The sequence below is a fragment of the Phlebotomus papatasi genome, chromosome 2 (assembly GCF_024763615.1).
Source record: "Phlebotomus papatasi isolate M1 chromosome 2, Ppap_2.1, whole genome shotgun sequence".
NCBI lineage: Eukaryota > Metazoa > Arthropoda > Insecta > Diptera > Psychodidae > Phlebotomus > Phlebotomus papatasi.
In genome coordinates, this window is record NC_077223.1 from 103,129,345 (window position 1) to 103,155,658 (window position 26,314).

Genomic DNA, 26,314 nt, shown 5'->3' on the forward strand with positions numbered 1-26,314 from the left:
AAGCCCATATAAAGGTCAAGGAGTTGCATTTTTCCTCGGTTCTCTAAAGATTCCCAAGAAATAGAATATGTGGGAATCGGAGTTCGTCTGAGGATTTGGAGTTACTCTAGGAAAACATCAATTCTTTCCAGAGCTTTCGGCTCGGTCTCCAAGCCCTCATCAGTGGTAAACTGATGCCAGTGATGGTAAACTAAAGCCAGTGATAAGCCTTGATCAGCTTATAGAGGTGCGATTCCCTCAAATTTGGATTTTTTGTTTTTTTTTTTTGTATTTATTCTTCATCTTGATTGTGACATTTCCAACCTTCCCTGCGGCCATCGCCGTCTTAACGTTGGTGACCAACCTCAAGAGCCAAAACGATGGAAAAGCTCTATCACGGGTTGTATAAGTCAAAGTAACATTATTTGTTTACAGATCTTTCATTAAATAAGAACCATTGAATAAGAATGTCAGGAAATGTCCACTCAATCAAGAGACAAGGCCAGACTATGGCAGCCGTTTGGAATGGAGGGTAAAAAAAATTATAATAAAAATATTAATGATAATAATAAATTAATGAAGAACGAACCACGAAGGGGAAAAAAGGAAAAAACGATTGTGGTAAACTCGAATTTCTGGCTAAATTTAGTTAAATTAAGTGCTAATCTTTATTGATTAACGGTACATGAAGTTTTCAAATGAAATAATTACCTATTTCGTGAACAAAAAGGGGTTTTCTGAAGTGTCTGCAAATGCTTCAATAGGAAACCCCGGAAATATGATATTTTTGGAGAGATTTTCTTTTTGTTTTAGATGGGAAAAGCGAAAAAAAACAGGAATAAGAACAAATCCTGCACTCAAGAGCAACTCAACAAGGTTTTGGAAGCCTTTCGTCGCGGTTTCAGTTACACTGTTTGTCTCCAATTAGAAACTTTGCCTTGTCTCCATTTGGATTAATTTGTTTCCAATTGCAGCATTTTGCACTCGTGTATTTTTCTTGTATTTAAGAAGTTTTCAAATTATATCTAAAAAATTTTCACTAAACAGTAACGTTCTAGAAGAGTCAAGGAGCAAATTTATGTAATTCTCTTCAAAAAAATATGAACTTAATGTGTTGAATCTTCTGTCAAAGTTAAAGCGTCTGGAAATGGTTTTGAATTAGGACATTTACCTTAAACTCTGAAAATTTCCATTTCCGTGACGGAGAACTGACAAGGGTGAATAAATGAACGAATATAGGGGCATGCAAACATTTCGGTCGGAGAGAGTGGACGTTCCAACAAGGTTTTAGCAGCATCGAACAAGATTCGCTAAAAAAAAACTTTCATTTGTTTATTTTAAAAGCATAATGGCCTCTACGCTCGCTGTCTGAATAGCTAACGTTGGTCCGGATGCCACTCACAGAGAAAAAAAAATGCCTTTTCGCGAACAGCACATTCGTTATCTATCAATCACAGTCTAAAAGTATTTTTTTGAAAATTTGCGTTAAGAATATCCGTTTTTAATATTTCCTAATTGAATTATTTCGTTTGCGTCTCCCTATTTTTATGGTCAAAAAATTTATCAAAGACTTGAAAAAAGCTACTTCGTCAAAGTTTAAGCCCGATCGAAGAATATCAAAGTATCACCAATTGGAATTCATGCAAAATGACAAATAAACTCACCTCCAGGTCCGTGAGTTACTGGCGCTACTGGGATGATTTTCTTCTGTTCTCCATCTTCTGCTGCCTTCACTGAGAAATTCTTCCCAAAGTATCTCGTCAGCAGAGAACTCCTGAGTGTATCTCCCTTTTCCCCATAGTCCACATCAATTGCCATCATTTCCCTAAGAGTCCTCAGAACCTTAACACACAATTTCTCTTCCTTCTCCTCCAAGAGTTTTTCCGTGTGCTTGATCAACCTGATAATAAAACAATCATCAACTCCAAATTCCCTTTTTCCATTTCTTGAGCAAGGAAAAAAAAGTCCAGCATGCAAATAAATAAATAAAACACTATAGAAGCTGAGATCTGAAGAAGACTCTCAAGCATTCAATTTCTCACAGAAGCACTCGCAAAAAAAAGAGACAATCCCGGATTTGGGATAAAAAGAGGCACAAAACAAAATGTGGAGAGGTTTTTATGATTTTTTTTTTCAAAGAAAATTCCAACTCAAAATCACTCAAAGTCATCCTTACCAGGGGAGGTAAATCTACATCTTACGGTACAAAAGAAGAACAAGAAAAAATAAAATATAAGTTTGATATTTTTTTGTGGTTTTGCAGTTTAAGCTGTAATTCTTTCATTATTGAATTTTTCGTATGAAGGAACCAAAAACTAGGTTAAAGGATCAATCGTTCTTGCAATACAGAATTTGTAGACTGCCAGAAAACCAGTGGCGTACTAAGGATAGATAGATTGGAGGATAATTAGGTTGAGTGCGGTCTGTACAGATCCCTAGCTAAACCATTTGTTTTAGAACCTTTACCTAAAGATTAATTTCAAATTCAAATCCAATTCGTCCTACACATTTTTTCAAAATACCGTTGAATCATTCTTGTCAGAAACATAATCGAGTAAAATTTACTCGAATCGATGTTGAATTGACTCTTTTTCGTTGTGATTTTCGAATAACTATATTTTAGAGTTGATTTTACTTCTATTTAGGTGTAATATTCGGAAGAGTTGTTTTAACTTTTTTGTCCTAAAATTTACATGACAAAAGAGTGTAAGTAACTCTTTTTGAGACTGAAAATAACTCGTTTTAAGAATTAAAATGACTCGTTCCAAGAGTTAAAAAAAAACCTTTTTTTGAAGTTAAAATAACTCTTTCAAAATCCAAAATGGATAGATTTTGCGATTTTATGTTTTTTTTTTATTTTATCATTTTTTATTAATATTTTCTTGATCGCAAGTTCCCTATATTCCGAGCGAAATATCACGTATAATGCACGCACATGTCTTCATGAAACACTGTTAGGCATATTTCTAGTTGATGTTCCATATGAACTTTATCACACGAAAATCTTCTTGACTGAAGTATATTCTTAAAACGAAAACACTTAAGCATATACTTCAGTCGAGATGAAATTTAACATCGAAAAAGAGTAATAATTAAATCGATATCCGACGAATCAATTCAACTCGCACGAAGAGTTGTTTCAACTCTATTTACTAAAATTTACAACGAAAATGTGTAACAATTACATCGATATTCGTAGAGTTAGTTAATTTAACTCTGCCATAGAGTCGTTTTAACTTTTGAGGTTTTTTCTTAGTGTACTAATAGTTTTTTTAAGGTTAAAGCTCAAAAAGGCTCTAGCTAGAGAGGGTATTTCTCATTCGAATGGCACCATGTTTGGGGACCATTTGTAAAGGTTTTAGAATTCCTAACAACACTGAACCAGTTCCAATCGGTTATGAATCTGTAATAAACCGTTTCATAACCGATAACTAATTTTTATCCTAGATTTAATTATATTACTCGTAGGCCATCTTGGGCGATCATAAGATCGCCCAAGATTTTAAGTTTTATATAAATCGGTTCAAATTAGTTGTAAACTGATAAAAGGTAAATTATGCGAAAGTATTTTTGATGTAGGGTGGCGGCATTACTTATGGCCATTCTATACTTGTGGCCACCTTTGTGGACATTTTGGTAGGATTATTAAGATTGTTAAGAATCTCATCTAATATTGCTTTGAGAACTTCAAATCTTGAAAACCGTACGGTTACGGTTCAACTTGGATTTCAAGATTCCAAGACATTTGACAGATTGACATCTTAATCTCGATCTTCGACTCAGAATTAAGGAATGTTACTAGGAACTAAAAATTATTATTATTAACAGTTTAATCAACATAACACGCTATTTTAAAGTTTCAAAATTAGTTTTTCCAAGTGAAAACAAGATCTATCATTCACTTTTGTGCAAAAAAATAACTTTGAAGCTTTAAAAAGCGTAAAACATGTCATGTTGATTAAACTGTTGAAAGCCTTTTTTGCAATAATTTTTAGTTTTTATGCGACGATGACCCGAGATCACTAACGAATGCCATTTTGAGACAAAAGCATCAGGACATAACCAGACTAAACAGAAAGCATCGTTTTACAATCAAATTTCGGTGGAAAAGTTCTTCTTTTTTCACTGAAAAGCAAAAAGCTCTTTTGGCCTCTAATAACTGAAGGTTTTTGACCTTTGGGGTACATTAAGAGGCATGTATGGCAGATATATTGATAAATTTGACAATCATCTGATAGAATCTAGTCATTTTTCCTAGTTTCTAAGATTCATCGCCAGCAATACTTTAATTTTTCCTTTATTTTTGTTCGTTAAACATTTTCCTCACGATATCTCGGCAAAAATTAATGCAAAACTTTAGAAAATGAAACTTAATTTACTAATCATAGTTAAAAATGAAATTATTAAAAGATATTAACCTAAATTTGGTCAAAAATAAATACCCTAGCGCTCAATTTATTGAGTGGAATTATACTTATTTGCACCCTAAAAACCAAATTCTATTATATTTCTAAAAATACTTAAAATAAAAAATCAAAATGTCGATTTGTTATGTTGGTATGAAAGGACGTTATGGTCTACGTATGAGTTTTTTTCGACATTTCTTTTTTTGTTGAGTTTCTTTAAGGATTAGTGGGTGGAATTATACTTATTTCCAGCACTGTATTTCTATAAGTTTCCCACTAAGCCATTTCCTGGCTTAAGTCGAGATTAGTCAGAAACTAATGGAAATGTAATCTGAACATTATTCTGATCAAGGGATAGATAACTGTGCCGCAAACGGTTCACTTGAGTACCGATCTGCTGATCTTTCGCAAAAATTGTGTCGATTTGCCGATTTCAAACGAATTTTGTCGATCTCATATCGGTCTGCCGAGTAAGTCTGGAATCTAGAAGATTAGTATTTCCAGTACAGAACATTAAAATTTACCACTTGAATTGCCTGTAGGAAATTTATCATGTTAATACGAATTTAAACGATTGTTATACTTCACAAGAACGAACTGACATTTAAATCTGCCGATTGTTTGCTAAAATCGTGCCGATCTATCGCTTTCTGACCAAATCGTGCCGATCTGTTGATTTCCTAGCAAAATAATGGCCGATATGTCGATTTTTAGATTCAGATCGACACATTCTTGACGATCGTCGCTCATGATGTATTCTGAGAGCCATTTACTCATTCCTTGATTCTGATTATATAATTACTGTATGCCGCTTCTCGGCTTAAGTCGTAAGTGTATCTAGGACATAAACCTCCTTCAAAGGCTGGAGCAAAGAAGCGCCGTGTTGGAAAAAATTGCATTTAATTGGTTCTTTTTTCGCTCCAGCGAACGAAGAAGGCTTTGAGACCGAGTCGAAAGCTCTGGAGATAGTTGATATATTTCCCTAAGTTATGATTGCTTTCGCAGTCGCCTTAGGGCCTCGACAGACCTGAGAATTAGCCGAGGATCTACTAAGTCCTATTTATAAGAACATATTTAAAGGCCTTAAATTTGAAGTCTCTCTAAAAACCTTTAAAAGATTTAAACTTTTACAAATTTTACCTATATAAAAAAGATAAATAATAATAAGATCCGAAATTGTAATGAAAGAATCACAGCTCGCATAAGCTCATTCAAGCTTATCACTGATTTTTTTCCTGTAAAAAGGATTTTATAAGAAAGAAAATTGATTAGTTACCTGCGAATAAAGCCTCCACTTTCGCATCGCTTCCGGGACTCTGTGCCAACGGGAAAGAGTAGTTCTGAGCGATAGAGAATGTCCACGAGGAGAGAGAGTTCTGCTTCTACGAGTGGTTTCAGTTGATCCTCGAGCAGTGACACGATATCCTGCAGCCCTTCGATGATACTCCTGTCCAGACGCATCAACTGCGAGCTGCTGCGTTCGATCTTTGTCTGCTTGGAAGCTAGGAGCCATTTACTGGTCTGCCTGGTGAGAATGGAAGTTTTGTGGAACATTGTCACCAGTTGACTCTCCAGATGCATTGAGATAGCGATGCCACGACTCTTTGCAATCTCCGCTAGGGTCCTTATGCAATTTTCCACGCTGAATTTCTGCGCTGGCGTCAGCCATTTGCACTCTGACATCCGAACAGCATTTTGCAGCAACTGAATGAAGATGTTCTGACGCGTTTGGACAGTTGTGCTCTGATCGGAGAAGGGACTATTGAAGAAAGTTGTTAGGATATTCATAATGCCATTGATGACGTAGTTTTCGAGGGTTCGACTGGGCGTGGGGCCATCATTAATCACCCGGCCAATGTCAATGAGGAAGGACTTTTCGAACAAGCTCCACATATGATTCGACGAGTAGATCTCCTTCATTTCCACTTCCGTATCGATATAGCAGTGATTGAGAAAGTCCACATAGGCCTCCTTGACTTCCGGAACACAGTCCGGATGCGAAATCATTGCCACGATGTCATCTAGCGCTAGGAGGCTGTTGCATTTGATTTCTGTGTAGACATTCTTGCCCATTGTACAACATGCCAGCAATTTGACCAGTTCCACATGATACTCGAGTGGACTCGTGTCCAGGAGTTCTCCTCTTCTGTAGCGTCGCATCATTTCGACAAATTGATTGAAGGAGACCTTGTCATTGTAGAAGACGAGAACATCTTCTCCGGCATTTATCAGTTCCTGCATCACCATATCCTGACACTTCCGGATGAATTGATTCTCCGCCTTAACGATGGTCTGGAGGAACTTCAGGTACTCCACGTGCCTTCCATGAATCTCAATGCAGTGCACAAAGTGTTGGACAACTTTTTCATTGACCTCATTGCACAGCCCAAGATTATCCTTGAAAATCCCGCAGACTGTTTCAGCTTCGAGGATTCCAGGATTGAGAAACAGGTCCAGATGCTTATTCAGCAGGACCTGATTCTGCTGATTCCCCAGGCAGAAGTTCTGCAGAAACTTATGCGCCAGCCTCATAAGTTCCATCATTCTGCAATCATCCTTCTCGTCGTATGGCACTTGTAGCAAATCCAACACAATATTGTGCACTCCAACATTCCTCAGAAGTCTCTGCTCATGCTTTCGTGGCTTAACGAAGTCTCCCGGACCAACAGTTGTGCAGAGTTTATTCATCCGGATGAGGATCTGCTGAATCTTCTTGTACTCCAACGCCTGTTCAGACGTCAACGGAGGTCCATCGTCGAAATTCTCCTGTGATTGATTCCCTGCATCACCAACTTCATGCACCAGTAAACTCTTCTCCCCCGACTCCTCCTCAGCCGTCTTTGACTTCTTCCCCGACGTCACCACCAAATGATCATCCATTGTCTTGGATTTATATACCCACAGCTCCGATTTCTCCACACTCTGCCTCAAAACATCCAAATCCGACTTAATCTGCTTGTACGACTCAACATCGGAATCCGACACCAACAACTGAACCTGCCTAAAGGCCTGAAGAACCTCCTGACGCTGACTAAAATGCCGAAACAACAAATGCAAAGCACCAGAAACCAACGGAGGATAGTCATGCATGATCAAGTGCAGCAGAACCCTCAGAAAAGTCCTTCCACCCTGACCATCCAAATCCAAACTAGCTGATTCCTCATTGCATCCAAAAATCCCCTCAGCCTGACTCCCAATAGACTCCAAATCAATATTCTTCTGCCTCATCGTCACCTGATCCTGACTCACATAATCCGTCTCATCGAATTCCCTCTTGAAAATCGACAAAAGACAACTAATCCGATAATCAAGCCTAACATCGAGAATAAATTGCAAAATCTCAATAATCTTCAGCTTGGTATCCATAACCAATGGATACTCCTTCATCAGCTGCGTCACGGATTTTCGTTGTTGCACAGAAATTGCCGGTGACACCATGGCTGTTCCGATTGGACCGAGTGTCAGGGATGTCATCACAGCTCCCATATCGCCGATGGAGCGAAGGACTCCGCCCTCGGCTGCAAAATCAAATTACATTGTTGGCTTTTTCCGCGAAAAGGTTACTTGTAACACAGAAAGTATATTTTCAATACCGTTTTCATTTTCTTCCTCGGAAGCTTTTTGTGAAAGACAGAATTTAGAAGCTTTTGAGAAAGGCAGAATTTAGAGATATAAAAGAAGATCAATAAAAAACAAACTTGCACATTTACACGCTAAAGTAATCCTGGATTAATTCATTTGAACAACGCTTCACATTAATTCACTACAAACAGCATTATTTTACATAGTGTAACTGTCTAAGAAAAGGATTTATCACTTAGAATTCAAATCCAGGAAAAGAATGAAGAAAAATATTATCAAAATCGACGCAATGTCAAACTTTTCGGAAGTCACTCCTCGAATGGTCTACACTGGAGAGGATTGGTTAAAGGCATTTCACTGCACACACGGCAAAAAGCGATTCAGTTCTCAAAAAGCATTTTGCCCTTATATTTTTGCAAAATTTCGTGTTGAAATAAAAAGGGACACTTTAAATTTCTTAGGCTTTCTATAGGGGCTCCAAGTTTTTTTGCAGTGCTTTCTTTGCGCCCGTATGGCTTTTAAAATGCATTTTGTCCTTATATTCCTTCAAGATTTCGAGTTGAAATAAAAAAAAAATACTTTAAAATTTTAAGTCAATATAAAACACGCAGAGCACAAGGATAAGATTGTTTAAATTGTGCATAAAACTCGCACTGCTTTAGTAGAAAAGGTAAATATTGTGCATAAAATCTGCACAGCTGAAGTATAAGACAGTTTACATTGTGTCGAAGATACGCAGAGTTCAATTACAAAAAGGAAAAGGTTGTGCTAGAAACCGGTACAGATCAATCATAAAATTGTTAAATTTGTACAGACAGCACGCACAGACTAAGTATAAAACGCTCGAGATCGTATATTGACGATCTGCACAGCTCAAGCATAAAACTGTTAATATTGTGCTGAAAACACGCATAGCTGTTACACATAAAACGATTAAAATTAATACACCTTTTTAAAATTTAAATTCAATTTTTTTTTTAGCTATGCAGGACTTATGCTTAATTTCAACCAAGTTATTTTTGAGCTTTGCCTGCTGTGCCGGTTTTGAGTACCATCCGTTTTAAGATTAATTAAATTAATTTAATTAGGTTTTAAGATTTAAGAACCTCTGTGCATCGCATTACCATTTTATACTTGAACTGTGCATGTTTTCAGAACAATTTTTACCGTTTTATACTTGTCCTCAGAAAATAATAATGGATGCCCCGAAATCTACGAGTCTCTCCCAAAGAAGCTCAGATTGTAAAGAGTCTCAGCTAAAAAAGGCTCTACGATGGGAACGGGAATCTTCGTTTTTTTCTATTTTGTTTTTTACACTTTTGTTTTTCCCTGTTTGTCTTTGGAATCTTTGTCTTCAGTAGTTTTTGTTTTTTGGAAACTTTGTCTTTGGAAATCTTATCTTTCATACATTATGCACAATTATCGGAAATGTTGTCTATCACACATTTTGCACAAGTATATTTTATAAATTTCCAAAAATTTCCCTTTTTTCAGAAAATTTCTCTTTGCCCCGACAGGCGATACTGATAAACTTCCCAAAACACAAAATTTCCCTTTGTTCCAAAGGACGAAACTACAAACTTCCCAAAACACAGAAAATTTCTCTTTTGTCCCAAAGACGAAACTACAAATTTCCCAAAACACAGAAAATTTCCCTTTGCCCTGACAGGCGATACTGATAACTTCCAAAAAGACAGAAAATTTCCCTTTTTTCCCTAAGGACGAAACTACAAACTTCCCAAAACACTGAAAATTTCCCTTTGCCCGGACAGGCGATACTGATAACTTCTGAAAAGACAGAAAATTTCCCTTTGCCCCGACAAGCGATACTGATAACTTCCAAAAAGACAGAGAATTTCCCTCTGTTCCAAAGGACGAAACTACAAACTTCTCAAAACACAGAAAATTTCCCTTTGCCCCGACATGTGATACTGATAACTTCCCAAAAACACAGAAAATTTGCCTGTGCCTCAAAAGACGAAACTAAAAACTTTAAAGAGATTTTTATGCTCGGCTATTTGACGCCCTTAGACTTCCATCTATTCCAGTATTAACCCATTCAGTCAATGTACTAGAAATACTTGAGACAGAATATTCATATTTTGGGATTACTTTCATACAGATTAATAGATGAATTTTTTGAAAAGAAATTTTTTTTATCTATTATGGGGGCGTAGGGGGGCCCTGTCAAACACACGTCTTAACGGTCACTGAATTTAAATTCTGGGCATTAATTCATTACAAACTCTATTGCTTTAGATAGAATAGCTATCCAATAAAACAAATTGGCAACTAAAATTCAAATCAGGAAAGAGGAATGAGGCCAATTTTAAGAAATTCGACAGGATGTAGAATTTTCTGTCCGCCATTTTGAGCAAAAATTGTGCATGACTTCACGAGAATCAAGAAAAAAACAACAAAATGTATTTCCATCTCTGTCGGACCATTTTTCCCAAGTAACTGAATAACTAAAGTTACTAAAAATCCATTCCCGACAACAATTCGGATAAAAATTGCCCATGAATAAATCATCTAAAATCACTCAATTTGCGTATGATGTATAATACCATGGTAAGGAATGGGTTAATCCGGATTAAGATTAATTTCTGCCGAAATTTTTAATCCGAGATTATTTTTAGCGTATAAACGGGCAGAGACTGAATTGTTTTCGGGTATTTGGGTACTTACAATCAATTTCCCCCGTGGGCAGACCTCCATCGACAACATCGGACTCTGACACACAATCCAGGATGCTCAGCAAGGTTTTGGTGAGCCGTAGAAGATCGCTGAAGCTGTAGAAGCCAAAGTAGATGAGATCTCTGGCCAGTTTGACCACCTCGAAGGTCAATTTGTTCTGATCCTGATCAGCAAAGAGCCACATCTTGGCCGCTACATTGCACAAGTAGTTCTCCACGAAGGCAATGGTCGTGTTGAATCTCGCCCGGACGGCTTCCTTATTGCAATCCGGATGTTTCTTGCAATCGTAGTCGTATATGGACATTTTCGACGGGATTTCCGACCACAGTCGAGCATATTTGACTGGAGTTACTGGCTCCTGGGGATCCCTATCGACATGCAAATGCAGCATGAGTCTGCAGAAGGATGCTCTGAGTTCGTATGGCACCATTTCATCCGACATGCACTTGAGGATCAGATCGATGTCCAGATGAGGAGAGAGATTGTTGAGAGCGAGGTATTGGCGATTGAGGCACATGTTTGAGAACAGATTCAACTGATGACGATAGTAATCCAAGATGGCGGCGTCTTCCCTTCGTGGTTGCTTGAGTCCAGTCGCAAGATCAGCCATGGCTTTGGCTCCATTGTGCCATTTGAGGTAAACTTCAGATCCTTTGACGTATTCCTTCATCTGAGGCACGGCAATCTGGAGATTCTTCCCTGAATCATCCACTGTCAGTGTTTCTGTATCCTCCTCCACAATCTTCACGGATTTCTCCCTGATTTGCGTATCAATGAGAATGTCAGAATTCTTTGCACTCAGAACACTCTTGCAGATCAATTCCTGCGTCACTGCAATGGCTTTTTTATTGGAAACGCACAAATCTGACAGATAGTCCAGAAATCTCGATTCCCAATTCCGCATATTCTTCCTCACGAGCCCCACAAAAGTCTCAATTTCCGCCGCTGTGATGTGTTTCTCCAGCAACTTCCGATTGTTGTGCAGGAGTGCCGTTATTGTATCCTCAGCCAAAATATCATAGCCAATTTGCTTCTGCATGAGACCAAAGTGTTTAGCAATGTACTCCTGATTTTTCCGATAGTCCTGTTGACTCAGTCGCAGGATGCGATAGCAGAGCCTAAAGATGTACTTGTAGGGAGAATTCTTGGGATCACTGAGTTCATCCAGTCGCAAAAATGGACCATCCGATCCAGGAATATCCTGAAAGGGACGATGCAGCAGCTCAAATAACTGCTTCAGGATATACTGTTCCCGAAGGAGTTTTTGCCTATCACGATTGGGATTGTTGATCCTCAGCTCTAGGGCTTCGGATTTGTTCTGTTCATTCTCCAATCCTGCTATGAAGTAGACAATATCCTGCAGCAGAGAAATCAGTGAACGACGTTCATTGTGGGAGATATTCCCAGTTTCCAGGCGAGTATTCATCAACGCTAGGACTTTGCAGGCATCATTGGCAAAGTCCAGATCACGCACTTCCACCGGAGACACGGGAATCAGAGCAAAAGCCTCCTTGTCCTCTTTGATGGGCGAACAGCCAACTTTGGACATGACAGGCTTGTCATCGTCAATGTCAATTGGCACGGATGTCGCATGAACCTGCATTAAAATTTAATCCTTACTGTTGCTCACTCATTGAATTCGATAGTAAATTAATAAATTATTTTACTGCTCAAACATAAAGAGAGAGAGAGAGCAGTATATAATGCACTTCTTCCAATTTGTGACACGGCTAGAGGTCAAACGGTAAGAGATATCAACTTACGGTCTTCGACGACCCCCCCCCCCCTTAAGTCAACATTATTGCCGGTATGCTCCACTTTGTGAGAGAAGATTTTACGCGAGCTTCTCTCCGTGACATTTTCTCCTATTTTTCCCACCAGTCTGCTCTCCGTATCCACGAATATCGGAGAGAATCAGGTGAGATTTTCCTATAGAACTCTTTGTGGAAATCGCTTTTTGACATTCCGCGCATTGTTTTTGGTCGCAAAAAACTGAATACTTAAGTACAGTAGAGTCCCGCTATAGACCATCGTTCTATAGTCCACAATTTATCGACCGTTGATTTCAAAACACTGATTTTAAGTTAGGTTATATTTTTTAGTACGCGACATGCAATGTTGTCATAATTATTTTAATATTTTTGGAAAACTTTATTGAGTAGTTGTGATAATTGTGATCCACAATGAAGAGAGCGAGGACAAGTACCACAATCGCAAAGAATGTGGAAGCCGTCGAGCAATTCGCTAATTCGGCTCTTTTAAATTCGGGCCACTTTTTAATTCGGGCGGCAGTTAAATTTGAAAAACGTTTGTTGACATTTTTTAAGTATGACTGTGTTTATCAAATATAGCTATGTCCAAATTTACCATCATTTGCCTTTGTTATGATGCGATTTTGCATTTTTAAAAGATTTTCATGAAATTTACAATAAATATGAGTGCGTGAAATTAATTTGAGTATGCAGATAATCAAAAAATCGTTGCATTTCAAATAGTTTGATGCCCGAATTTCTCTCTAAATCGGGTGACATTTCGGCTCTAATGCCTGAATTTGAGAGAGTCTACTGTACTAAGTGTCGTTGATAATTTTAAAAAATAACATGTACTTTATTGCGACCCAAGTGTCAAATCTGGAACCAAATATGGCCTATAGCGGGGCTCTACTGTTTTCCAAAACGGCCAATACGATATCTTCCATTTTCGAATATGTTTTGGATGTAGTCAAGGCGAATATTTCATCTTTGAACAACTATGTTCAAAAAACATTTCGATATCGAATTTTCGAACATAAAAGTTTAACCACTTTGGAAGGCCTATTGTAATCCTCCGATTTTCTCAAAGTGCTCAGATCGAGCTGAAATTCACAGTTGTTGTAGCTCAGAAAATTTAGACCAACATTTAGGAAATGTAAACCAATTTAAACAGAAAATTTAGAAAATTTTATGTTTTATGTTGTATAACCAAGAAAATTTAAACCAATTAAAAAAAATTTGCGACATTGGTCGACTAGTTCTCGAGATATTGCAGCTTAAAGATTTCAATTTTAAGAAAATTTGGTAATAGCGTCAGCCAGGAAAAAAAAGCGAAAGAAGCGGCGTCGAACAGGCTTTTCCCATATATATAGCGCTCCCTCTCTCTCCCTTTTTCTTTCTCTCTCTACATAGTGAGTCTATATTCGAAGATTTGTAAGGTGCCGGCATACACAATTCGCGATTCGCGATCTGCGAAATTTTTCGCGGATTTTCGCGGGTTGCGGATTTTTTCGAGGTTTTTCACAGGTCGCGGATTTTCTCACGGATTTCCGCGAAGTGTGTATTTTTTCGCTGATTCTCGCGGGTTGTTTATTTTTTCGCGGATTTTCGCGGGTCACGACTTTTCTTACGGATTTTCGCGGATCGTGTATTTTTTCGCAGATTTTCGGGGTGTGTATTTTTTCGCGGATTCTCGAGAGTTGATTATTTTTTCGCGGATTTTCGGGGAGCGCGACTTTTTTCGCGGATCGCGTATTTTTTCGTAGATTTTCGCGGAGCGTGTATTTTTTGGATGTAAAGTTTGAGGCCTCTATCTCTCATAGTTTCTAAGACAATCGACTTCAAATTTTTTCAGACATTTTTGATCGTTTCTCATTTAATTTTTGTCATTTTCAAGTGAAATTTTGCACATCTCAAACCTAAAGAATGCTCTAAACGAATGTAAAGTTTGAGGCCTCTATCTCTTATAGATAAAATTTGGTTGAATTTTTTTTTCAAGAATATCCACGCGAAAGAAAGATGATAACTCCGCAGAACTCCACGTGATATATTAGCGGTTTTTTTTTTTCATCGAAACCCACGCGGAAAAATAACGGATAAATTCCACGGTTTTTTCTTCAAAAGTGAAACTTTGCGGCAAATTGGCTACAGGGATGCTTGTCAGCCTTGTCACTAATGCTAAGACGACGGCGGACGCATCGTCTAAGGGAAAATCTTGAATTTATACCTTGAATAAATTTATTAATTTCATTATGGGGATCTCAGTGGCGCAATAGGCAAGACCGTTGGGTCTTGGGCGGACGAGATCTCTGACTCGACTGTCAAAGTTGTGAGTTCGAGTCCCGCCCGGTGCAATTAACTGAATGTCGAGAAAAAGACATTTTTCACTGTGATAAAACGTAATATAAATGCACCGCCTCTGCCCACAAACTTTCAGGAGCACGGAAGAAGCATTCACTACGGGGAAGGCGTTCTGGGCGATCTACGATCAGACGATCCTTCCAATACGAGGCACCTTGTAATGATTACATTGTAATACCAAATAAAGTGTCTCGATACGATTAATAATAATAATTATCGAAAATAAAATTGATTTTCAAGGTAAAATTACTTATCGGTTCATAACCGTTTTATTACCGTTTCATAACCGATTGAAACCGATTCAGGCTTCTCAGGGATTCCAAGACCTTTCTAAAAACTCCAAATTTGCTTAAATTGGATGAGAAATAAGCTCCCTAGAACCCTTTTTAGCCTTAAAACTTGAAAAATTGCCTTTGACGAAAATATTACCTTCAAAAAATGTAGAAATTCTGGAAATTGGCAAATGTAAAGTAAAAGAGGCTGAAAAAGGATACGAACCCAGGTATTTGTGCACAGATGATGCATCCGGACGTAGCTGGATTGGGGCACAAGGCTGTCTGCTCTGGTCATTGTGGTGGCGTCCAATTCGAACACTGATGCAATATCTGAGGAGAAGGGAACAGACACCAGGCGATAGTAGCAGACCTTGGTGCTGTCCCCATCATTGTCAGCCTGATAGTCAGGATCCGCCTCGGCGCCCAGGTAGCATCCTGTGGCCAGATGCTTAAACCTGTAGAGACTATTCCAGTGGCCAGCACCTCCGCGACAGGAATCATGCTGAACCACTTCCACCTCCCACAGAGCTTTGCTACTCGTGGCCGCCGTGGCACTAGTCCTCCCAGTTGTCCTCAGGAACACATGTTGCTGCTTCCTGTACTCATCCATGGTCAGGAATTTTTCCTGCTCGGCATGGAAAAGCCGAATAACATCGCCTCCTTTGAGGATATCCTCCTGATTCTCTTTATGTTCCATGAACAGTGTGATCTTCCAGGAAGTTGAGGAATTGAGAACATTGACTTCCTTGCATCCCGGATTGTCCGGAAGTTCATAATTAGCTGCCACGTGTAAATTCTGCTGATCAGCATTCACGGGATTTAGAATAACTTTATCCCCAACAACAACATTATCCCCACTGGATCTCAGTTTATAGAATGGCATGATATAGAACCAAGATCCCTCATTCCCATTGGCATCCAGATACACCCTCATGGCATTCTTCTCCAGCAAAGACGGAAGTCTCTTGTTAACCGTCAGGTATTTATTGGATTTAAGATGGAGCAGCTGTATAACACTTCCATACTGAACAACAGTTCCCAGGAGCTTCTTATTCTCCGTCTCATTCTGCTTCTTCTCAATTTCAGCCGCATGATGGAGTCTCTTGAGCAAATTGGTATCGGTATTTGAGCTACTCTGTTTAGCCGTACTCCAGAATTGCTTCTGGGCCGAATAGCGATTCATGGGGCATATTTTGAGCAGACAATCGCGAAATTTCTTTGGCGGATAGTTCAAATCACCCGCTTCCGGACACACAACCGTGCGATCGTCCACGAGACTAAAATAAAAATGGTTTATTTATGTTGATTGGGAGGTGCGATGATGGACATTGCTGGTCCCCTTCTTCCCTCTATCTACCGACCTTCTATCTTTCTTTCTATTTTTTTTTTTTTGCTAATTACACCTTACACACTTTCAGCATTTTCTCGTGTGTATAAACGAGAAAATTTCTTCTACTTGAGAGCAAACGCAATAATTTATTGCCATATTGGACATTTTAGCGCATTTATTTGATGCTTTTCGGTGCTTCTCTCTCTATCTGTATGTTTATTATCATTTTTGTTCGGTTTTGAGAGAGCACACAAATCAGGAACAAACAAATATTTTCCGATTGCGACGTATTTTCGTGCTTTTCTGGGGAGTTTTTTGTTATTCAAACTCGCTTTGGGATTTTTAAAGGAGAGAGCTTTTACTACTTTTGACTAAAATAAAAGTTACAAATTCTACAAAAGATGGCGCCTTTGTAGATAAGTTTTTTCCTATACCGATTTTTTTATTTGTTTTTCTGCTAAATGGCTCTATCAAATGAATAAAAGTTCTTATTGTTGGAACGGTCTTTAACGTCTTGAAAATGTTATAGCATTCATCACCAATTATCGTAACTTACTCGTTAGTAAATCAGTAAGGGGAAGTGGGGCACCTTTGAAATTGCGACTTTTCACCTATTTCTAAATAAAATTGAGCCATATCGTGATATCATTTAGCTGGACAAACAGATTGAGAAGCTAAATTATATCACGATAAGGCTCAATTTTATTTAAAAAATACGTGAAAAATCCCAATTTCAAAAGTGCCCCACTTTTAAAGGTGCCCCACTTCCACCTAGTTCTTGTATAAATTGTGTACAGTGAGTTCCGGCCTAAGTGAAAACGGATTGAAAGAATTTACTATGAATTGCCAACTATTGAGAGCTATGAAATAATTTTTGAATGCCCCTAAAATTATGCATTTTTTTCACGCGATGTTTCAATTGATTGAAGATTTTTTGAGTTGGTCGAAGTGTTTGACAGCTGTCATACAGATATTGATACAGTGGCCGCTTCGTAATCCGGATGGATTTTTTGAATTTGTTCAACGTTTCGTAAAATTAAAACAAGATTTTTTTCTAGAATTACAATAAAAGTTTTAAAGAAGTTTAAAAAGGCATAATTAGACAATTATATGCTATTATACTTCATTTATTAAACAAAAAACATAACAGGATATACACGGCTCTTCGTTATCCGGGTGACAGCTGCCAAACACTGGCGGTTGATGTATTCAAAACGATTTTATTACGAAACATGCAGTTTGTCCAGAGTGAATTAATGTATTATTTTCATTTTATCAAAGTTTTTGACACACAATCGTGTTACAAAATGAAACATAAACACACCACAAAGAAAATTCTGTTGTTTTTTGACAGAAAACAAATTCCCACACCAGAAAATATAAAAAAAACGTTACCAGATTCAAAAAACCAGAATGTCATTTTGTCCCCACGTCAGCCGGATAACGATCCCTGTCAAATCATTGCTCTACCTGCCGATTTTACTCGGAGGTTTTTTGAATTGTAACGGTATATTCTAGTACATTCAGAGAAAATCTGTAGATTTTCGGCAGAATTTCTACGTAGAAAATCTTTAGATTTTCGGCAGAAATTCTGCTAGAAATCTACATTCCATTAGCTTTTCCACGGTACAATATTATTGGAAAAACTCCTAGTAATTTTTCTGAACTCTTAAATTTCCTGAATTATTTTAAATACAAAATAAAACATTAAATAAATAAGTTCTAAACTAACTGAGAAAAAGAATATATTTATGTGTAAAATATTACATCAAAGTTCAAGTTCTTAAAAATTGCACAAAATTTCATAATCTAATCCTAAATTTGAAACCGGTTTTAAACCGGTTAACCGGTTTCAGTCCCTTCCAAAACCGGTTAACCGTCAATCATAAAAACCCGGTTATTTGGAATCACTAGCACTTCGTAGAACACTAACTAAAAGTGTCACGGAAGGACCAAGTGGCAGCCGCTGCTATTTATCGGATTTTACAAAATATTTTGATATTTTTACTTATATTTTGATATTCGAAGCTTTAGTCAGTTATTTTCTGGTGTCTGAATCAGAAATTTCACCTCCTTGAGTACTGTATCTAAAGATTTTTAACCATTCGATGTTTTTATATTTACCAGAAACATGGAGTAAGGGAAAGTAGTCTGCCTTTGAATGCGGCAGCCTTTGAATATTTCATTTTTTCTCTTATTTTTGAAAGCAAAAATTCTACTTTATGAACAATAGTTAATACTATTAACTATTTTCTATCAACTTCGCTTAACAAAATGGATTTTGAGCTTTGGGAAGTAAGAGAAAAATTGAATAATTCCCAAAATTATTCATATTTCCCAGTTCAATATTTCCCATAATTCATCTCAATAATTTGCAAAAACACTTTCAATTTGTTCTTTTAAGGCTTTTATACACTAACAATCAATAAAATTACATCTGCAGAACGTCAAACTCCCATATAAAATGCATATGGCAGCAACTGCCACTTGGTCCTTCCGAGTGCAGTTTTTTGTTTTTGCAACATATTTACATTAATATTTAATTTTTATTAAAAATTTTATAACGAAAAAATAGCCAGATAAATTCTGCACGCATTCAATCAGGCCTCCAGGCAAAATGATATATTCTTCACTATAAAGAATAAAATTGAAAATTAAATTGGCAGCGGCTGCCACTAGGGTCCTTCCTAGATAAGTGCTCTAACTAAATAGCTACTCCTCTGTTCTTCTCTATACGCCTCCTTTTCTTTCATTTCTCCTGTTCTTATATGAAATGTGCAAGCGAGAGTGAAAAAGAGAATACTTTTCAGTAGGTTAGACAGAGATACCAGTATTTTTCCGCATTTAATGCATTGCATTTTCAATAAATTAAAAGGAAATGAAAAAATATTAAATTCACTCACTTTTAGGCATAGTAAGGTAAAGTGCCCTTAAGTCGACCGGTAGAGTTATTTATTCAATTTATTTATATTTGCACTAATATTTTGCGTGTGATATAACATTAAAAGGACAATTATTCCATAAATAAATACGAATGAGTTACAATTTTATAGAAATTCACCATTAAAACATTCAAATATTGACCAGCGGTCGAGTCGAGGAACAGGTCGACTCGACGGCACTTTACCTTAATTGGAGCATAAATGTTCTATTAAAATGGGAGAATTATTAAAAGATAGAAAAAAAAGTTTTAAAGTTTTCAAAAATTTTATTTAATTTTAGCTTATTTAACTACCCCCGGATAATTAGAACCGGAGATATAAATTTTTGAATTTTAGAAAACAGCAAAAAACTAAAAATGTATATTTAAAAAAATCTACTCGTGTCGGACAAACGGATTTCGGATTTGAGACCCTTAGGGCCTTGACAGGCCTGAGGATTAGCCGAGAGACGGCTTAGCGTGATTATATTAGAAATCATGGTTAAAATACATTTCCATCATTTTCCACTAAGCCGTCTCTCGGCTTAAGTCGTAAGTGTGTCTAGGGAATTAAATAACCGTCTAACAAGTTTTGGCATTTTCGTCAAAGACACCCATAACGTGTCGCACAGTGTAATGAACCGGTTATGAACCGATAAGTAATTTTTGTCCGAAAATCAATTTTATTTAGTTTCCAAATTATTTTGGGGGATCTTTTGTGTGATTTATGAATCGGTTTTAAATCGGGTGAGAACCGGTAAACAGTAAATGATGCAAAAGTACTTTTGAGGAATACGAGGGATACCATCTAAGACCGTCTTCAGACTAGAGGTTTAGCCCATTTCCCGAGGGTCTCCAAAACCTTAAACACCAACCGATTTTATTGATTTTTCAAAATATAATTGGTAATTTGACTTTAATAATCCAATTCTAAATCAAATTTTTCTAAAAAATCTTGACTGATAAGATATTAGAGAAGTTAAGCCATATGGCTAAGCCTTAGGTCTGAAGCCCTTATAAGTCACGAGTTCGAGCACTTTGCAATATGCTTGGACACTTTCCCATTTCTTTTTTTTATTATTTTGATTCGAAAGTGTCGCATTCAGGGTTCAATTTTAAGAAAAGCAAGGGAGAAGCATGCGAGCATGCTGCGAATAGCTTGCTGCTCCTTTTCAATTAGGTTACTAAGTGAAAGCCTTCTCTTTCTCTCCACCCTGTTGGAGTTCAAAGAAACCTCCCCAGAGTAATCCAATCCTAAAATCTCTGTTGGAAATCTCGACTTTCTTGCGTGTTAATGTCATTAGCTAACAAACCGTTTTCCCTCACGCTATCGCGAAAATGAATTTATTCAATTTTCCGGTTATTTTCCGGCGGGAAAATTTTTGTGCTTTTTGAGAGATTTATGGGGGACCAGGAGGCTGTATTGGTAAATCCGGAGACTACAATTTATTGAGTTACTCACCCCAAAGTGCTGAGAAATCCACAAACACTGCCCTCGGCATAGAGGGAGACAACGTCACCCAAGTGGAGAAAACTCGCCGATCCCACATTGCAGTCATTCATGATCGATGCTGGGCGATGGATCAATTGATAGCGTGAAAGATGGAATTTGCACAGTTAGATGAAAATCATCAATTGATGAGTTTACGAAGGAGAGGAATGGAGAGCATTCAAATTGGTCACTTAAGCACTACTTTGGCACGCAATTATCATTTGTTTGCCCTGTACAGATGCTGAAAATAGACAAATGGGAAGATATATTGATGAAGATTATTATTAGATACACAATACATTCCGCGGTGAAAAGAAAAAGGCAAATAAATTTTTTCTGAAGAAATCTCCAGGTGAAAGAGCAGGAGGGGGAGAGGCAGGCAGGAGGAGTGCGAGCGAGAGATCAAAATCTCTTCTCGGGAAGAGCAATGGAGGTGAGAGGTTTTTCTTTTGGGTGGGAAAAAGGGCCATTTTTTGGTCAATATCCAGCTGGATTTTGTAACAAATTACTCACTTGCTCTTTGATGATTATCCTGTGATTCTGATTGTCTGGTTTTTCACGGGTTTTCAGAGGGAAAACTGTGCTAAATTATCGCATTTCTTCACGTTTCGTGGAGATTCGTGTGAAAATTTTCTCGCCACCGATGTCAAATTTGACACTTTCCCCCACCATTTCGACCCCAGAATCCGATTCCCCTCCGAAGATTGCCGAACCGTGACGAAGTGAGAGTGTTTTGTTGTGAGAAAAAAAACAAAGCGTGTTTACCGGCCTTCATTGTGAATTTTCCTCAATTTTTTACCCAATTCCCGACCATGGAAATCCTCGAGACAAGTAAGTCATCTCCTCCGGAAGATTCCCATCAGTATTTCACGGAGCTTTTTCCTTTAGATTTCAGTGAGAAACTCCCGGAAATCGTGGAGGCAATCGACAGGGCGAGTTTTGTGGCATTTGACCAGGAATTTACTGGATTATTCCGGGAAAACACCTTCAGTCAGCCTTATTCCTCAATCGGATCCCACTACAGCAAGACCCAGAGGTCATTTGATGAGTACATTGTGATTCAATTAGGGCTCACGGCGTTCTGGGTGGATCCGGAAGATGAGACAAAGTTTCAGTGCAAGAGTTTCAACATCTACCTCTGGCCACGTGGCCGCAGAGGATCATTCCGCTGTGAATCATCATGCATAGAATTCCTCGTCAACAATGGCTTCGACTTCAATAAGCTCTTTTCCAAAGGAGTCCCCTATTGTCCTCTCCAGGAAGCCGAAAAGATGAAGACGCAGCTCCTGAAGCGCCAAGCTGAAAAGACAAAGCAACTAGCCAATGCAGAACCAGACATTTCCTCCCACATCCCAATCCCTGACGAAGAAAAAGAAACCCTGGATAGAGCATGCGAAGAAATAGATAAATTCCTGGAATCCAAAGATGAGGAACTCATCTTCGACACCTTCAACGGCTTCCAAAGAAAACTACTCTATCAACTCATTGAGCAGAAGTACTTCACTAAAATCACAGCAACTGCCAAAGAATTGGACAGGAATCGCAAAGGGATGGCAATAACCAGGAAAAAGTCTCCTGAAGAAGAGAAGAAGCTGCTTGAGGAGAAATTTGAGCAGGAAATGAAAAATCTGGAAGCACAAATTGGAGTGACTCATGTTTTTAAAGCTCTGTCGGAATCTGTAAGTATTTCAATTCCAATTTGTGATCTAAATAAAATCCTTATAATTTATAATTTCTCCAGAAAACTTTAATCATTGGCCACAATATATTTTGTGATCTCCTCTACCTGATGAGACAATTCACTGGAGCACTTCCCGACGATCTCGATGACTATAAGAAACTCGTGCATGACTTCTTCCCAAAGTAAGTACAAGTCCCTAAATACAATTTTCTGGTGTAAAATGTGTAAAGGCAAAGAAAATTCGCATACTGCTCGAATTCTCATGATTTAGGGGAGACTGGGGTACAGTTGGTCAGGAATTGCGTATAAAATCCTTAATTGTTCATAAATTTTTTTTGTAATTGTTAAAATTTATACCAATAAGGAGCGCTAAGGAAAGGTTTTTAAATCTTATTCGAACATAAATAGTTTTGGAAACCCCCGCTAGGGGCGCCATTATTAAAAAAAGGCATTGAAACGAGCAGTTAAAAGTCAAATTTGGTCAGCAAAAAAATCATAATGATCAGTGAAAAAAATGGTCAGTAAAAAATAAAAAAGGGCAGTAAAAATTTAGAAAAGGGCAGTAAATAATAAAAAAAAACAGTATTTTATCAAAAGCTATCAGTAAAAAATGAAAATCTGTCAGTAAAAAGTGAAACATGATCAGTAAAAAATAAAAAGTGAGCAGCAAAAAAATAAAACATGATCAGTAAAAAGTAAAAGGTGATCAGAAAATAATGAAGTGGTCAGTAAAAAATTTAAAATGAACAGTAGAAATGTTCGAGTTGATCCGTGAAAAATTAAAAAGTGATCAATAAAAAATAGAGTAAAAAATTAAAACGAGCAGTAGAAATATTCGAAAAAATTAAAAAGTGATAAGTAAAAAATTAAATCAATTTTTTGCTGCCCAATTTTTATTTTTTACTGCTCATTTTTAATTTTTTACTGACCACTTTATTTTTTACGGACCACTTTTTATATTTTACTGCTCATTTTTTAATTTTTCACTGATCAACTCGAATATTTCTACTGATCAGTTTTAATTTTTTACTGGCTACTTTTTATATTTTACTGCTCATTTTTAATTTTTTGCTGATCGACTCGAATATTTCTACTGCTAATTTTTATTTTTTTGCTGCTAATTTTTATTTTTTTTACTGCTCATTTTTAATTTTTTGCTGATCGACTCGAATATTTCTACTGCTAATTTTTATTTTTTTGCTGCTAATTTTTATTTTTTTTACTGCTCATTTTTAATTTTTTGCTGATCGACTCGAATATTTCTACTGCTAATTTTTAATTTTATGTTCCTAATTTTTATTTTTGTACTGCTCATTTTTAATTTTTTGCTGATCAATTTTCAATTTTTCACTGATCAATTCGAATATTTGTACTGATCAGTTTTAATTTTTTACTGACCACTTTTTATATTTTACTGCTCATTTTTAATTTTATACTGCTAATTTTTAATTTTTTGCTACTAATTTTTATTTTTTACTGCTCATTTTTAATTTTTTACTGACCATATTTTTTCTTTTTACTGATCATTTTTAATTTTTTGCTGATTAACTCGAATATTTCTAATGATCAGTTTTAATTTTCTACTGACCACTTTTTATTTTTTTACTGCTAATTTTTAATTTTATGCTGCTAATTTTTATTTTTTTCTGCTAATTTTTATTTTTTACTGCTCATTTATATTTTTTTACTGACCATATTTTTTCTTTTTACTGACCATTTTTAATTTTTTGCTGATCAACTCGAATATTTCTACTGATCAGTTTTAATTTTTTACTGGCCACTTTTTATTTTTTGCTATTAATTTTTAATTTTTTGCTGTTATTTTTTTAATTTTTTTCTGCTAGTGTTTAATTTTTTTCTGATTATTTTTTAATTTTTTACTGATCAACTTAAATATTTCTACTGATCGATTCGAAGTTTTTACTGACCAAATTTAACTTTTGACTAACCAAATTTTACTTTTTGCTGACAAAATTCTATTTTTACTGACAAAATTGAATTTTTTACTGATCATTTCGGATTATTTGCTCAAAAATCATGGTCTAGTTTTAGAAATATTCGAAATTGAATTTTCGAGAATCGATTTTTCGATTAATCTGACGTTCGATTAAATCGGATGGAATTGGGGTATTACACGGGGTTGTAGTACTTCATGAGAGCTTTCCAAAACACATTTTTTTTCAAATTCCGGTAATTGAAACCGGAGATATGGCCATTTGAAAATTAATTTTCTGCCCCCTTTCAGCTCGGGTCAGGTGGGTCGGGGGGGGCTTATTTTTTTAATCGAAAGGTCTTAGGCCCAGCTATAACATACTAAAATTTGAGATCGTTCGATGCCATAGGGGCTGAGTTATTGAAAAAACAAAATTTAAGGATATTCCAAAATGGCGAAGGGGGTGGGGGGTAGATTTGACATCACCTACGTCTAAAGGCGTCTACACATTGGGAGCAATTTTCGTCAAAAATTGCGTTTTTGACAGAAATTTGACGTTTCCCCCTACAACGCTGCAGGGAATTTCCTTCAAAAAGCAATTTTTGACAAAAATTGCTCCCAATGTGTAGAGGCCATAACCGTCCATCGACATTTAAGCTTTGTCGAAAACCGCTTGTCGATATCTCTTTCCGTTCTTTCGCTAGACGTGGTTATACGACGAGCGACGGACGGACAGGACGTCCACGAAAATTGACAATCTCACCTAAAAACTGGGTTTGTTAGGAAAGGTATAAGAGGAGATGAAAGTAAAGAAGTTTCAAGAAGGGTTTATACCAAGAATAGATCAAAAAATCACTAAAAGTTAGGGTAATATTGACATTTGTAAAAAAGGGTTATCGGAGACCAGAAGTCGATATCTCTTACCGTTTGGGCTCTAATCCAGCAACACAATACCACAGTTTGTGGAACATAAATTTTCAAGGAGTAACAGAAACTCCTTTTGCAGTATTCTGGACACAAAATACCTCTGCACAGCAGAGAGTCTCAAATCAAAAATCAATTCAACTGTTCTGCTTCATCTTCTGGAGATCTGTCGCAGTGAGCCCTTTCAGATGCCCCAGGTGGAGTTTCTGGGTGAACAAAAGTACACCATTGACGATGAGAGAGAGCATGAGGCCGGATATGATTCCTTCATAACAGGGATTTGCTTTATTTCCCTGGCAAATTATCTCAAAATAGCTCCCAAAGATCTCAATGCCAGATGCAAAAAACTCAAAAGCTTCAAGAACAAGTAAGATTACTCATTTTCTTCAGACTTTTGTGGAATAATTTTCATGGTTTTCCCTCAGAATTTTCCTCATGGGTTTGGAGGATGTCAACTGTGTCAATCTCACAGGACCTGATGGTAAATCTGCGATTTAGAAAAAAAGACTAGAATTGAGGGTGAAGTGTGATTTTCTTTCTTGTATAGCGAAACCATCCAGGCAGCATGTTTTCCACATTTCTTTTCCTCAAACGTGGAAAAGTGGAGATATTGCCAGGCATTTTAGGAACTTTGGACCTGTCTATATTAAGTGGATCAATGAATCGAGCGCATTTGTTGCCCTCCAACAGAAGGAATATGCAAGTTGTCTTATGAAGAGCATTGGAAAGACTCCGGGAGTTACTGTTTGTCCATATTCAGAATTTGAGAATTCTCCGACGCCATCTGATGCCTCGCGAAAGAGAAAGCCTTCCGAGGGAAAGCCACAAGAGGAAGAGGAACAGAAGTCGGTTAAAAAATCCCGAGTAGCCTCAAAGAGATTTGAGGAGAGTTCGGATTGATGACGATGGGTCAGGAAGTAGGTGAAGAATTTTTTAGAGAAAATAAACGATGAAGTAAAATTCTAGAATGTTTCTTTTAACTC

At 37.1% G+C, this 26,314-nt stretch overlaps 2 protein-coding genes across 2 annotated transcripts in view; one reads left to right on the plus strand and one right to left on the minus strand.

Moving 5' to 3' along the window:
• LOC129800496 (inositol 1,4,5-trisphosphate receptor) overlaps window positions 1–21,373 on the minus strand; it is a 28,076-nt gene extending 6,703 nt beyond the window's left edge. Inside the window, exons 1-6 of the mRNA XM_055844917.1 lie at window positions 21,307–21,373; window positions 20,764–21,034; window positions 15,275–16,328; window positions 10,656–12,261; window positions 5,662–7,903; window positions 1,644–1,879 (exon numbers count right to left, since the gene is read on the minus strand). Coding sequence (XP_055700892.1) covers window positions 1,644–1,879; window positions 5,662–7,903; window positions 10,656–12,261; window positions 15,275–16,328; window positions 20,764–20,864 — 5,239 coding nt within the window. The 5' untranslated portion in view covers window positions 20,865–21,034; window positions 21,307–21,373. The remainder of the gene's footprint in view (window positions 1–1,643; window positions 1,880–5,661; window positions 7,904–10,655; window positions 12,262–15,274; window positions 16,329–20,763; window positions 21,035–21,306) is intronic.
• Window positions 21,374–21,514: 141 nt separating this feature from the next.
• Window positions 21,515–26,296, plus strand: LOC129800502 (poly(A)-specific ribonuclease PARN-like). Its single transcript, XM_055844931.1, has 6 exons — window positions 21,515–21,624; window positions 21,682–22,472; window positions 22,535–22,656; window positions 25,414–25,698; window positions 25,757–25,812; window positions 25,879–26,296. The coding sequence occupies exons 1-6, from the start codon at window positions 21,606–21,608 to the stop codon at window positions 26,229–26,231; spliced, it is 1,626 nt and encodes a 541-aa protein (XP_055700906.1). The 5' UTR covers window positions 21,515–21,605; the 3' UTR covers window positions 26,232–26,296.
• Window positions 26,297–26,314: the final 18 nt, after the last annotated feature.